This window comes from Carlito syrichta, unplaced genomic scaffold (assembly GCF_000164805.1).
Source record: "Carlito syrichta isolate Samal-C Ts95f unplaced genomic scaffold, Tarsius_syrichta-2.0.1 Scaffold308850, whole genome shotgun sequence".
In the NCBI taxonomy this organism is placed as follows: Eukaryota; Metazoa; Chordata; class Mammalia; order Primates; family Tarsiidae; genus Carlito; species Carlito syrichta.
Genome location: NW_007252946.1, coordinates 270,263 through 283,471, shown reverse-complemented (window position 1 = coordinate 283,471; position 13,209 = coordinate 270,263). Strand labels below are relative to the sequence as shown.

At 42.3% G+C, this 13,209-nt stretch overlaps 1 protein-coding gene across 2 annotated transcripts in view; it reads right to left on the bottom strand.

Annotated features, from left to right (window-relative positions):
- The window catches only part of DNAJC6 (DnaJ heat shock protein family (Hsp40) member C6), a 161,762-nt gene that overhangs the window by 7,597 nt on the left and 140,956 nt on the right, over positions 1-13,209 (bottom strand). For both annotated transcript variants that reach the window (XM_008066164.2, XM_021716620.1), the window contains exons 15-16: positions 9,928-10,047; positions 2,440-2,703 (exon numbers count right to left, since the gene is read on the bottom strand). In XM_008066164.2, the coding sequence (XP_008064355.1) occupies positions 2,440-2,703; positions 9,928-10,047 (384 nt within the window). The remainder of the gene's footprint in view (positions 1-2,439; positions 2,704-9,927; positions 10,048-13,209) is intronic.

Sequence of the window (13,209 nt, the reverse complement as noted above, 5' to 3'; positions counted from 1 at the left end):
CCCAGCAGGTCGAGGCTGCGGTGGCCAGAAGTGGCCACTGCACTCCAGTCTGGGCGACAGTGAGACTCCAACTCAGAAAAAAAAAAGAAATCATTATAGTTTTTATTCTTAAACACTGTCATAGCAGTTAGAATTGTCAGGATGTTTTTATATGCACTAAGCTCCTTAACCCTCACACTGACCCTGTGAGAAGTAAGTATAAGAGACTCTTGTACCCATTTTACGGATGAGGAAAATGAATCTGTCCAGAGTCACAGAACATGTACATGGCAAGGACAGAACTAGATTCTGGATGATTAAACTAAATCCAATTCCATTTCTACGGGACCCTCTTTTTAGATGAGGATACTCATGATTTTTCCCAGCCATTACTAATTAGCATCCATGATGGGGCTAGGACCTGGGCTTGGTACTTGAAATCCATGCATGCCACCACTTCCCTTCCCACACCTAGCTATATTTCAGTCTATCGCAGTGCTTTTTCCTGTCAAGCCTGGCTGTGGCCTCACAACCTCTCTCAATCTGTTTGGAGAGGTGTTGATAAAGAGAAAAAACTCTGGACCCAAAGTTCCCAGGATTGAGTTCCAGCTCTACGGCTTACTAGCAGGCAAGTTACTTATCATCACTATGTCTCTATGTTTTCCTCATCTGTAAAATGAAGATGGTGTTAATAATATGACTTACCTCATAGGGTTGTTGTGAGAAAGAATACGTTCACATTTTGAGTGCTTAGAATAGTGCCTGCCTATCTAAATGTCCGTTAAATTAAAACAAAATAGAACCAAAACACAACAGTCCTTGCAGTCCCTGCCAATCAACCAAAATCTGTTTCTGAGTTGAAATCCATTTACTATCTTTAAACTGTGAGACGTTCTGGATACACACTCACACACACACATTGAAATGGAAGCGCTCTGAGACCGGGAATTTTGTCTGTCCTGTTCACTGCTGAATCCTCAATGTTTTCTGCACTGAAGATGCTCCATAAATATTGAAGCCATTCGCTCTGTATCTACTCGAAAAAGACAGAGGGGAAGCCACGTGATGCTATGGAACTGTTCGGGGAAGAGCCCCTCCTAGCCAAATAACAAACATGATGTTACACAGTCCCAACAACAGAATTCCTAACCTGCTAGTGGCATGCCAAGGCACCTGTGCTCTAGCCAGTAGAATGTGGCAGTTAAGGGTAGGGGTTCTAGAGCCAGACTGACAGGGTTCAAATCCCAGCTCCAGTACTTACAAGCTATATTAATGTAGGCAATGATCGATCTGTGTCACAGATTCCCTGTGTACACATGGGGTTGGTTTTTAAGATGATAGAAAACAATACAGGTGTCACTCCTTCTCCATAGGGAATATGTTCCAAGACTCCCGAGGATGTCTGAAACCAAGGATAGTCCTGGACTCTCTATAAACGGTACTATGTTTTTATCATCTGATAAATGAGACGCCTCCTACGTAACAATTCACATCTCAACCAGGACAGAGTAGGAAGGTGCCAGGTGTCATTATGCTGCTCATAAAAGCACAAACTCAAAAACCTATGAATTATGCATTTCTGGAATTTTCCATTTAATATTTTGGATCACAGTTGGCTGCAGATAACTAGCACTGCAGAAGATAAAACTGCAAATAAGGGAGGACGATTGTACATCAAAGTGTTAAGGTAGTACCTGGCACGTAGTAAGTACTCAATAAACAGTAAACCACTGCTACTGGAAAAGTAGAAGCATTGCCTTTTCCATGTTCTACAGAAAGAAAGTCCTGTTCCTGAATCTTGTTCTTATATACTTCCCTGGAGGGTCTTGCCGAATCAACTGAGATGTAAAATACACCGGAACAGCCTTTTAGTAAACCCCACATGAACCATCCCTGCTATGCAAAAATATCATTTTCCACACATTGTCAAGAAATCCACCCAGATGATCCTTCAGCCTCAAGTACTGACATCATCAAGGTTCTCTGCTGATCTCATGAATCGGCCAACCAGAGCACAAGAAAGACCAAACGTCCAAAAAACATGCACTTCTCTAATTGGGATCCCAGGGCTCAAAAAGTCCCCAACTTTTTTCTTCTATCCCTTCTCCAAAGGAAAGACAGCATTAAGATCCATCCACCGCTCCACTCGCATCCACTCAACATTCATTTAGAGCCTACTCTATGTTAACGATAACATGGCGGATAAGACGCAGTCCTTGGCCTCCATCGGGGTCCAGGCTGGAGAGAGACAAGTGGGCCTGTGGCATAAAGATTAGGAGTGTGGGCTCAAGCCAGGATGCCCCAAGTACAGCGCTGGAGGATCCCGTTGTGTCTCCACACCTATAAGATTGCCTCGGAAACTGCTGAATTGTTTTTTGTCTCCTTCAGACATACACACCCAGGCGTTACGACAACACACACAGGCCACCCTGTCGCTAGCTCCCACGCCAGCATCCTTACCCAAATTCGCGGAGCCCTTTGCCCGTTCGTTCTGGCCCCCGGGCACGGCCGAGAAGCTCACGTTGTAGTTGGGTCTGTTCTGGGGAGACGAGTGCGGCAGGCCGGGCTGCGACTTTGGCTGTGGCTGCTGCCAGCTGTAGCCACCTCCCTGCTGCCACCCTCCACCCATAGGCTGGGGAGACGCTTTCTGCGGCGAGCTGAGAGGTGGAAATCCTCCGCCCAGCCCGGTTGGTGTGGTCGGTTTGCTGGCGAATGAAGAACTGCCTACAGGAAAAAAGGGAGAAAGAAGGTAAGGCTCTCTGGGGTGGCCGCTCACTCTTGTGTCTCAAGATACCGCTGGCAATGACTTTAGTGGAAACTGCCTTGATCGATGGCATCACTGACCTTCCTAATAGGTAAATACTTTGTAGGCCTTTTTATTATTCCCTTAATCCCCACAATGACCCTTTTAGGTACGCTTTCGCCTCATTTTACTATCTCAAAGGCACACGGCTAGTGGCTGAACTGAAGCTACAGTCTAGATCTTTGCGTCCAAGGCAGAAGAGCCCTGGCTCTCACCACGATGCTACCCTTTCCAGCCCTCCCACCTTCTAAGCAGATCCTGTTTCTTCACTAGAATAAAAACTACTACATAACAGGAATGAGGGAGAAAACAGTCAGTTCACTCATTAAGATGCTACTTAAACTTCGACAATCAGGATTCATCGTTGTTTGTTATACGTATACGCATGGTGCCCAGGAGTAAATAAAGATGCTTTGCAATTTCACAAGTAGGCTTCACTTTCGTATACTTGCACTTCCTTGCAGGACAGCAAAAACAGCCAACATTCTGACAAACTTTGAACCAAGACAAAGAATCTTATTCAAACTTTTAAAGATGATATTCTATTGTGCCAGGGATTTCAGTAGAATCCTGGTCCCATAATCTCCAGACGTTTTAACATTCACTTCATACATGCTGGGCTGTTTCCAAAGTATAAAGACCAGCCGTGGCTTGTGTTTCAAGAGGTAAAATGAGAAACTGAAATGTGGTGTCTCCAAAGACCCTTTCACACAACAAGCTTAAAGTAACAGTGATAACAAATAACTAATGTATGCATATAGCTCTTTAGAGTTTGCAAAATGAGTTTATGTACATATCGACCTTTAATCCATACAGCATCCTGAGGAGGTAAGTTGGTATTACTGACCCTACCTCAAAGATGAGGAAATCATGGCTCAGAGAGGTTTCTTGAAATACTCATGATCACACAGCCGGTTGACGGGCTGGGAATTCGCCACATGCATCCTACCTACAAAAGTCATGCTTGCCGGGCTCAGTGGCCGTGCCTTTGGGAGGCTGAGGTGACTGGATTGCCTGAGCCCACAGGTTCGAGACCCACCTGGGCAGCGAGACCTCATCTCTACAAGAAATCAAAAAATCAGCCGGGCGTGGTAATGCGTGCCTGTAATTCCGCCTACTTGGAAGACTGAGGCGGAAGCCAGCCCAGTGGGTCGAGGCTGCGGTGGCCAGGAGCGGCCACTGCACTCCAGTCTGGGCGACAGAGTGAGACTCCAGCTCAAAAAAAAAAAAGTCATGCTTATTGGCTGTGCCCATAATCCCTAGCTCTCCCCAGCTCTCTAGGCCTTTCACTACAACTCGTCCCTTACCGTCCCTGCTTTCTATAGGTAGCTCCATCTCATTCATCCTTGGACCCCCTTTCCCTGCCTTTCCCACTGGCAATGTTGTATCATGGTCACTGAATCCGGAGTCGTTCTGAGTCTTGGCTCTGTTACTCATTCATCATTCATTCACACATTCATTCATTCTCCGTATTTGCTGAGCATCCACTATGTGCCAGGTACTGTGCTGAGCACTGGGAATATCGCTGAAAACAGGATATAGAGATCTTTGCTCTTCTAGAGTTAGGTAGAAAACGTTACTCCTCTAAACCTCCGTTTCCTTATCTGTGGACTCAAAACTATGTCTGTATCACAACTATACTGTAAAGACACAACAATTCTGGGAAGGTGCTTCACAACCCCTGAATTAAGCCAACTTAGAGGTAGGATATATCATAAAATACTGTGAGCTCATGTGCCAAGCACACTCCTCATACATCAAAAGGGATCGATAAGTACTTTGTAATAGGACAAGGAAACACCAGGGCTTGTCCTCAAGCTTGCCACTCCAGAACTCACAGCATGAAGGCCCTCCTCCTGGGCCCTTCTGCCAACAGCATATTCACACACACACACACACACACACACACACCCACACCCACACACACCCTAGGCTGGGTATTCACTCTACACTGGGGTCTCCTCTTACATGTAGGGAAGCTTACTTGGTTCTAAATATACATATTCATTATTTTAAAATGTGGTAAATATGGAAAAGATTTTTTAAAAAGCCTTCCCGCCACCCTGTCCTTTGTTCATTCCTTTGTGAAACGCTCTCGGGCATCTCTACATCAGGCTGCAGATACAGGTGAAAGGGCAGATGCTGACTGTGCGATCATGGGGCTTATCCACATTGTGGGTCCTTCTGATGCCTACCCTTCCAGAATATGTCCTATCCATGCTCGGCAGTTCTCATTGTGCATGCTATTGAAGCAGAGAACTGACAGAAATACAAAGCAGTAGCGAAGCCGGGAGCCGCCGCTACCCTCGTTAAAAGCTAAAGCCGTGGCTCTCAACCTTGACTGTGCATGTGAATCACCCGGGGAGTCTTTTTTTTTTTTTAATGCTCCATTTTGTGGAGCCCCCACAGGCATGGATGTTTCACATTTGATTAAGGTTTCTCTTTCCCACTATACTGTAATCTCCAAAGAGTTATCCGCCTTGATTCTTTATGATATCCCGAATGCCTACCACATAGAAAGTACTCAAAAATACCCAGTGAATGAGGGATTATTGCTCAAGGGAAGACACTCACCATCCCGATGAACTGAACTGATACCCCTTCCTGCTCTAACCTCTTAGCCTGCTTCTGCTCCAGAGTTTCTAAGACTTCCGGGTATCTGGGAGGAATTAAAATTCTCCTCACCCTCAATTTTCCCTTGAATCAATGAACAATTTCTATTGATTCCCTCTCTTAAATACGAGGCGGTTCTTCTTCTGCCATTTCCAAATTCAGAGCGTCCTCACCTTGCCTGGCAGCAGCCTGCAGCCGGCTCTTCCTCGCCCACTCTCGCCCTCCTCCTTCCTGGTTCTCTACGATGCATCCAGAGCCGGCTTCCTAAGTAGCAAAGCCAACTGCTTCCTCAACCTGCACTCAGGTTGAAGACCAAACCATTTCTGAGGTCACTCGTGAATCAGCCCACCTGTCCAGTCCGTCTCTTCCTGCCCCTCCTGCCACAGACCCCAGAACCCCTGCTCTTGCTGGCGGTGGGGCCTGGAAACACGCCTTCGACCTGCCTGGCACTCTTCCCTGGTCCACCTCCAAATCATCTCACAGGTCTCAGCTTAGAAACCACTTCTGCCAGCCCTTTCCACCGCCCTGGACTTTGATGTAGGTGATCTGAGGACACCTGTAAGCATCTTCAGCCTGCTGGCCCCTTTCCAGCTGTGTTGCCGTTGCTATGTCACAGAGGAGGCCCCCAGGGAGCTCTCCAAAGTTCCTAGACCCAAGTCACATCCAGACTAATCATATCAGAATATCCATGGGAGGAACCAAGGTGCTGGTGTTGGTGTCAGAATTGTTTAATGTGAAAAGACCTTAGGCGAAGGACATGATCTGTCTTTTCTAACAGCAGCTGTAGAATTTGGAAGCTAAATGTTTCCTCTCAGAGCACTTGCCTTAAGGAGTCGAAAATTCTGGCTGGTAGTTCTCATTTATATAATCTGTTCATTGTGCGGCTTTAGGAAAGTCACTTAATTTTTCTGTTATGTGGCTTTAAAAATGGGGAGATTTAGAAATTCTTTAGGGAAGAATTACTGCTTTTCAGCCAGATGTAGTGGTTCAAGTCTATAATCCCAGCACTTTGGGAGGCTGAGGTGAGAGGATTGCTTGAGCTCAGGGGTTCAAGACCAGCCTGCGCAACTTAGCAAGACCTCGTCTCTACAATTAAAAAAAAAATAGCCGGGTGTGGTAGTGCATGCCTGTAGTTCCATCTACTTGGAAGGCTGAGACGGAAGGCTCGTCTGAGCCCAGCAGGTCAAGGCTGGGGTGGCTGTGAGCATGCTGCTGCGCTCCAGCCTGGGCAACAGGGTGAGACTCCAACTGAAGGAGAAGGAGAAGGAAAAGGAGAGGGAGATGGAAAAGGAGAAGGAGAAGAAGAAGAAGAAAAGAACAAAAGAATTACTGCATTTCAAAAAATGACAAAAAGTTCTTGAACTGCTCAAGCAGATTTGTCTTTTTTAGTGATATGAGTGTAGCTATTCTGAAATTATTTTTGTTGTGTGACTGTCAATGCTGCAATTCAAGAAAATGAAAGACATACATATGGACTAGAAGAAGGCAAGGAAGAGCCCTATGGTATTGGAATGTAATTGTATATATCTATGTTGACTCATCTTTCATTTGTCTCATGAAAGGTAGAGTCTGATGCTCCAATAACAGTGAACATATTTAGCCCACAGATCTTGGTTTCTAAATGCCATTACCACAAAAAGGAATGAGGGTTTCTTGGAGAGTGACTGCTTCTAGAACCAGAGTGAAAAAAGTTAAGCCTGGAATATCTTGTTGTACCATAAAGGAAAAACATTCTCCAAAAATAATGAAATCAAATGAAAAGGATATAGAAGCCAGAACAAGGGGCTTTCATAAATCAAACCAAGGGCAATGAGAACATCAAAGTAAACAATGACAGTAATGGATGATAACTACTGAACCAAAAAAGAATCCATTCTGATGATAAAGATGATATAGATGATGATGGTGATTGATTGGTAGATAACAGATAGGAGATTCTTCTATAAAGTAAAATGCCAATATATGTAGAAAGAAGAATACAACTAGAAAATTACAATTTTGTAAGCATCATAGCAACAGTTGCTTCAGGCAAGAATCATTAATGAATGCTAAGACCATTGGGTAAAAGTCAGATAGAAAATGGGATATTCTCAAATAGGATTACCTCAAATAGGATAGTCTCTAAATATCTCCCTAGATTACTTACTAATTACAAAGGGAAAATGGTAACTTTACAGTGAAGAAAGCTTACAGTGAGTAAAATTAACACCAAACCCAAATAGAGACTTTCTCAGCTGGCCCATATCCTTTAAATATCAATAACATGAAAGATGAAGAGAGGCTGAGGAATGATTCCAGGTTGAAAGCGTCTAAAAAGACATGACAAGTAAATGCAACATGCTGACATTAGACTCTTACAGAGAGCTTTCTATAGAGAGCATCTCTCAGAGAGGGCTCGCTAACCACCTGTTATCTAGAATAACGTTCCAGACCACATCATTTACCATCTCCTTCCACTCCCTGTATTTTCCTTTTCCTTATTTGTTTTCCCCATAGCGTTTAGCATGAGAGTTGTGACTGCAAGCTCCAGAGCTAGATTTCTTGGGGTTGAACTTCGTGACTTGGACATCTTACTTAACACTTTGTGTCCCAGGTCCCTCATCTGCAAAATGAGGGTTTTCCTGGTCCCTACTTCAAAAGATTACGCAGATTACATGCAATGATATAAGTAAAACACTCAAAACCATGCCTGGCACATAGCAAGACCCTCCAGTAAACATTAACTGCTATTTTTATTATTTGACATTATATTATATATTCATTGACTGTTGCCCCTTGAAGAATATATTTTGTTATTGTTGTTGTTGTTTTGTTTTGTTTGTGAAAAACTCATGCACTTTACTCTAATTGCAACTTGAGGCTACAGATTATTTCTTTTTTTCTTTTAAAGTTGTAGGGTACAAGTCAGGATTGGGTACATAAGTGGTTTAGGTCCAGGTGACGTTTTGGGCCTCCCATTGGACCTCACTTGGCCTGGATTAGGATCTGACACCCTTATTGATGTTATGTGCCCCTCCCCCCTCCCCCCTGCCTTCCTCACCTGGAATATAAATTTTATTAAGGCAGAAGCTTTGTTTCGGTTTGTTTGTTTGTTTGTTTGGTTTTTATTAAAATAGTGCTAGAACTTGGAAGGCACCTAGTAAATATTTGTTGGATGAATAAATGCATAAAAATGAGTAATAAATGAGATTTAAGTAGAATTTCACCTAATGTTATTTATTACTTTCACATTTGAAACTTGGGCAGCCCCCTTGGATCCCCTCTTGCTCTGGGAGCTTTTCTGTCCTCTCAATAAATCCTGTTTTCTCAAAAAATAAAAAAAAAAATTTTTTTTTTTTTTTTTGAAACTTACATTAAGATACAAAGAAGAGCAGGGAAAATGATGACCATGTACAATAATTTTGAGAGTCCTTAAAAGAGAAAAATAAGAATTTAAAGAGTATATAACGGAAGGTCAACTTTCTGACACGATTATTGCTCACGTTCCCTGCAGACGACTTGGCTCTAAATGCCTCAAGTGGGCTTTCTGAGAACATCACCTGTCAACATGGCCAACATAAACCTTTGTGTCAGGAGTAACCCATCCTTATTTAACACCTCTGTATTGCCCTAGAGAAGGAAGGAAAGAGGAGGAAGAAAAGGTTTCAGGACACAGTAGTCCAATGCACTCCCTGAAAAATGTTTCCTTGGTGAAACAGGTTTGGGAACCCTCGTTACTCTATCCCTGTTAATCAAAATCTATTGAACCCAGGGTTTACCAAACTCACTCGCTCACAGAATACTTATCCTGTAACAACCATTAATATATGGTGAAAAGTTTTCCAGAAGTACCATACAGACAACAGCCTATTTTCTGTACAGAGTTTTACAAACTGACCAGACAGCACTGTAGTTAACAGGGAGGAGGAACATGATGGTGCAAGGATCTCACAGGTGATACCGTAGCATCACAGTGAGGTTCTGCAAAGCACACGTGGCATGAGTCTATCTGACCAGCCTCATCCCACACCATTTCCTCACACATTACTTTTGCTGCAGCCAATCTCTATTGTCATGTGCTCCTGGAAGCTCTTGTTTTATTTATGCAACTAATTCGAAATTAGGCATTGGATAAATGAATTAATAGAGATGATTTCCAACCCAATATCTGATGCCTGCTTCCTTTTTGAAAAAACAACCTCAAGTTTCAGAAACTAGCTTAAGAACACACATTATTTACTATAAGAAAGAGATTGGCAGTAGCGGGACACTGCCAGGGGAGGGCGTGGGAGGGGCACATAACATCAATAAAGGTACCTGATCTCAAACCAGGCCAAGTAGAGACCAAAGGGAGGCCCAAACTTTACCTGTATGATGACCACTTGTATACCTAATCCTGAATTGTACCCCATATCTTTACAATGAAAAAATATATACACATTATTTTAGGTCCCAGGTGACAATACCAGCTTATTGCAACATCCAAGATTTAGACTTGAGGATTTGTAGCTATAAGTAAATGTTATTTTTGTCTTAATCAGATGAGTGTGTACCTAGCGTCCCAAGGTCAGCAAAAGGATCCAGAGTCTGGGGTTTGCTTTGATGGGTGGGAGTACCATGCGAGGACCCTGTTGGACTGGTGGCAGCTGACTTGCTTCCCATTCCAAAGCCTCCTGAAAGGAAAGGAGATCATTGAAAATAAGGTAGTTGTCTGAGGCTGAATTCTGAAATTCAAAATTTCTGAGCTACTGTTCATTTGTCTCCTAGGCAAATTAGGACAGGGTTTGGAAATACGTGAAAAGTTACTAGACCCCATTTCTGTGACCTGGGTGAGTGGTCACCTAGGGCAAGGACAGGACACAGAAAACACAGATGCTTTTTTCTGGCCACATGTATGAACTAGCATTTCCTCTGTTTACCTCTCATGTCACCTGACTTCATTCTTTCCTAAGGGATCTGGATCTGAATTCTGGCTTTGCTGATTCTCAACTGAGTGAGTTTGGGAATCTTACTTAACTGAGCTTCAACATTTCATCATTGGTTTTAAAAAAAAAAGGAGAAATGTTATAAAACCAGAGTTACAAGAAACAAAAGAAAAACTGACAAAAGGGACAACATCAAACTAATAACTTTGGTGCAGTAAGGTATACTCTGCAGAGCAAAAAGGCAACAGAGTAAAGAGATCTTGTGTCTCACCATCTACAAAATCAACTCAGAATGGATTAGAGACTTAAATTTGAGACACGACACTATGAAGCGACTAGAAGAAAACAAATGATATCGGTTTTGAAATCATTTTTTGGATATGACCCCAAAAGCACAGGCAATAAAAGCACAAATTGACTAAAGGGATTAATCAAACTAAAAAACTTCTGCACCGGAAGGGAACAATCAACAGAGTGAAGAGAAAGCCTACCAGGTGGGAAAAAATATTTGCAGACTATCTGACAAGAGGTCAATATCCAAAATATATAAGGAAGTCAAACAACTCAATAGAAAAATTAGCCTGACTTGAAAACAGGCAAAAGACACGCATAGACATTTCTCAAAAAAAGACAATACAAATAGCCAACAGATATATGAAAAACGCTCAACATTACTAATCATCAGGGAAATGTAAATCAAAACCACAATGACATATCACCTCACTCCTGTTAGAATGGCCATTATCAAAAAGACAAAAGACACCAGTATGCACAAGGTTGTAGAAGAAAGAGAAACTAAAGACACTGATGGTAGGAATATAAATTGGTGCAGCCATTATGGAAAACAGTATGTGGGTTCTTTAAAATACAAAAAATAGAACAAACATATGATCCAGCAATCCCACTACGGATATACGGAAAGAAATCAGTATATCTAACACTATATCGAAGGGATGCCTGCACTCCTATGTTTATTGTGGCACTATTCACAGCATCAAAGATATGAAATCAGTCTAAGTGTCTATCAACAGACAAATGGATACACACACACACACACACACACACACACGCGCGCGCGTGCGTGAATACTATTCAGCCCTAAAAAAGAATGAATTCCAGTTATTTGCAGCAAATTGGATAGAACTGGAGGTCATTATGTTAAAAGAAATAAGCGAGTCACAGAAAGACAAATAGCACATGTTCTCACATGAGAAAGCTAAAAAAAAAAAGCTGATCTCATAGAAGTAGAGAGTAGATTGATGGTTATAAGAAGTGAGGTAATTGCAGGGTGGGCCAGGCAGATATTGGTTAAAGGATGTTTAATTACAGCTAGATAAGAGGAACAAGTTCAAGAGCTCTATTGTATAGCATGCTGACTATAGTTAATGATGAGATACTGTACTCTTGAAAACATAGAGTGTCAAGCATTCTCACCACAAAAATGATAACTATATAAGGTCATGCATTTGTTAATCAGCTGTGTTTAAACATTCCACAATGTGTCTATACTTGACAAAACTTTGTGTTGTACATGATAAATACATAAAATGTTATCTGTTAATTTAAAAAATGTTTTTAAATTTAAGAAAAAGAAGAAAATCCTGTCATATGCTACAACACAATGAACCTTGAAGACATCACACTAAGTGAAATACGCCAGCCACAAAAAGACAAATCTGTAGGGTTCCACCATGTGAAATCTCTAAAGTAGTTAGACTCAGACACAGGAAGCAGAATGGTGGTCGCCAGGGGCTGGAGGGAGGAAGAAGTGGGGAGTTGCTGGGTGGGTGCAGAGGTTCAGTTATGCAGGATGGTCAGAGGGGTAGGGTAGGCGGTTCTGGGGATCTGCTTCACAACACAGTACACGTAGTGGACAATATTGTATTGTATACTTGGAAACTGCTGGGAGGGTGAATTTTATGTTATGGTGGAGGGTTGCCACAATCTAAAATAAAAGGAACAGTGATTGCTTGAGAAAGTTGCTGCGATAAGCATGCTATGTGTTTGTGTTTGTGAGTATGCACACATGTGCTTAACTTGCAGAGTGTTGGGAAGGAAGTCACATAAGATAGCTCTCAGTAAATGCCATCATAGCCATGGGGAAAAGACTTTGTTACAGACAAACATAAGTACTTTGTGAACAAGAAAGAATATTCACATTTATTCAGCATCTACTCTATGCCAGAAACATTCATATAAATTCACTTAAAACTTACACAATTGTGTGGGACAAAAATAACTATCCCCCTTTTTTTGGATAAGAAAACTGAAGCTCAGATTTGTTTAAAAAAAATCTAAGAGTTTCTAAGAGACAGAGTTAAGTACGAGGTCTGACAATTAGGTTTGAGAACTTGCCACCATGTATATATGTTAGCAACAGCTCAGTCAGGTTTTATAACCTTGGTATCTCAGTGTCTCACAGCTGTGTTTGTGTCAACATATGGTTGTTCCTTGATGAGTGGCATTCATTATTGTTGCTGCATGCTTTTGTGCACTGTCGCGAGAGTGTCAGAGCTTGAATTAGAGCAAAGAAAAAACATTAAATTTCTTGGCAAGAGTGGAAGTAAAATCAGGGACATGTTAGTCCAAGTTTATAGGGATAAAGCCATGAAGAAAACAACAGTGTACAAATGGATTAAATGTTGTTTTTGTTTTTTTTTTTTAGTTGGAGTCTCACTCCGTCGCCCAGGCTGGAGTGCAGTGGCATGCTCACAGCCACACCAGCCTCGACCTACTGGTCTCTGGCAATCCTTCTGTCTCAGTCTTCCAAGTGACCAGAACTACAGGCACATACTACCACACCCGGCTAATTTTTTTTATTTAGTTTAGAGACGAGGTCTCACCATGTTGACCAGCCTGGTCACAGATTAAATGTTTTTATGAAGGGAGAGAAAGCATCGCTGATGAAGA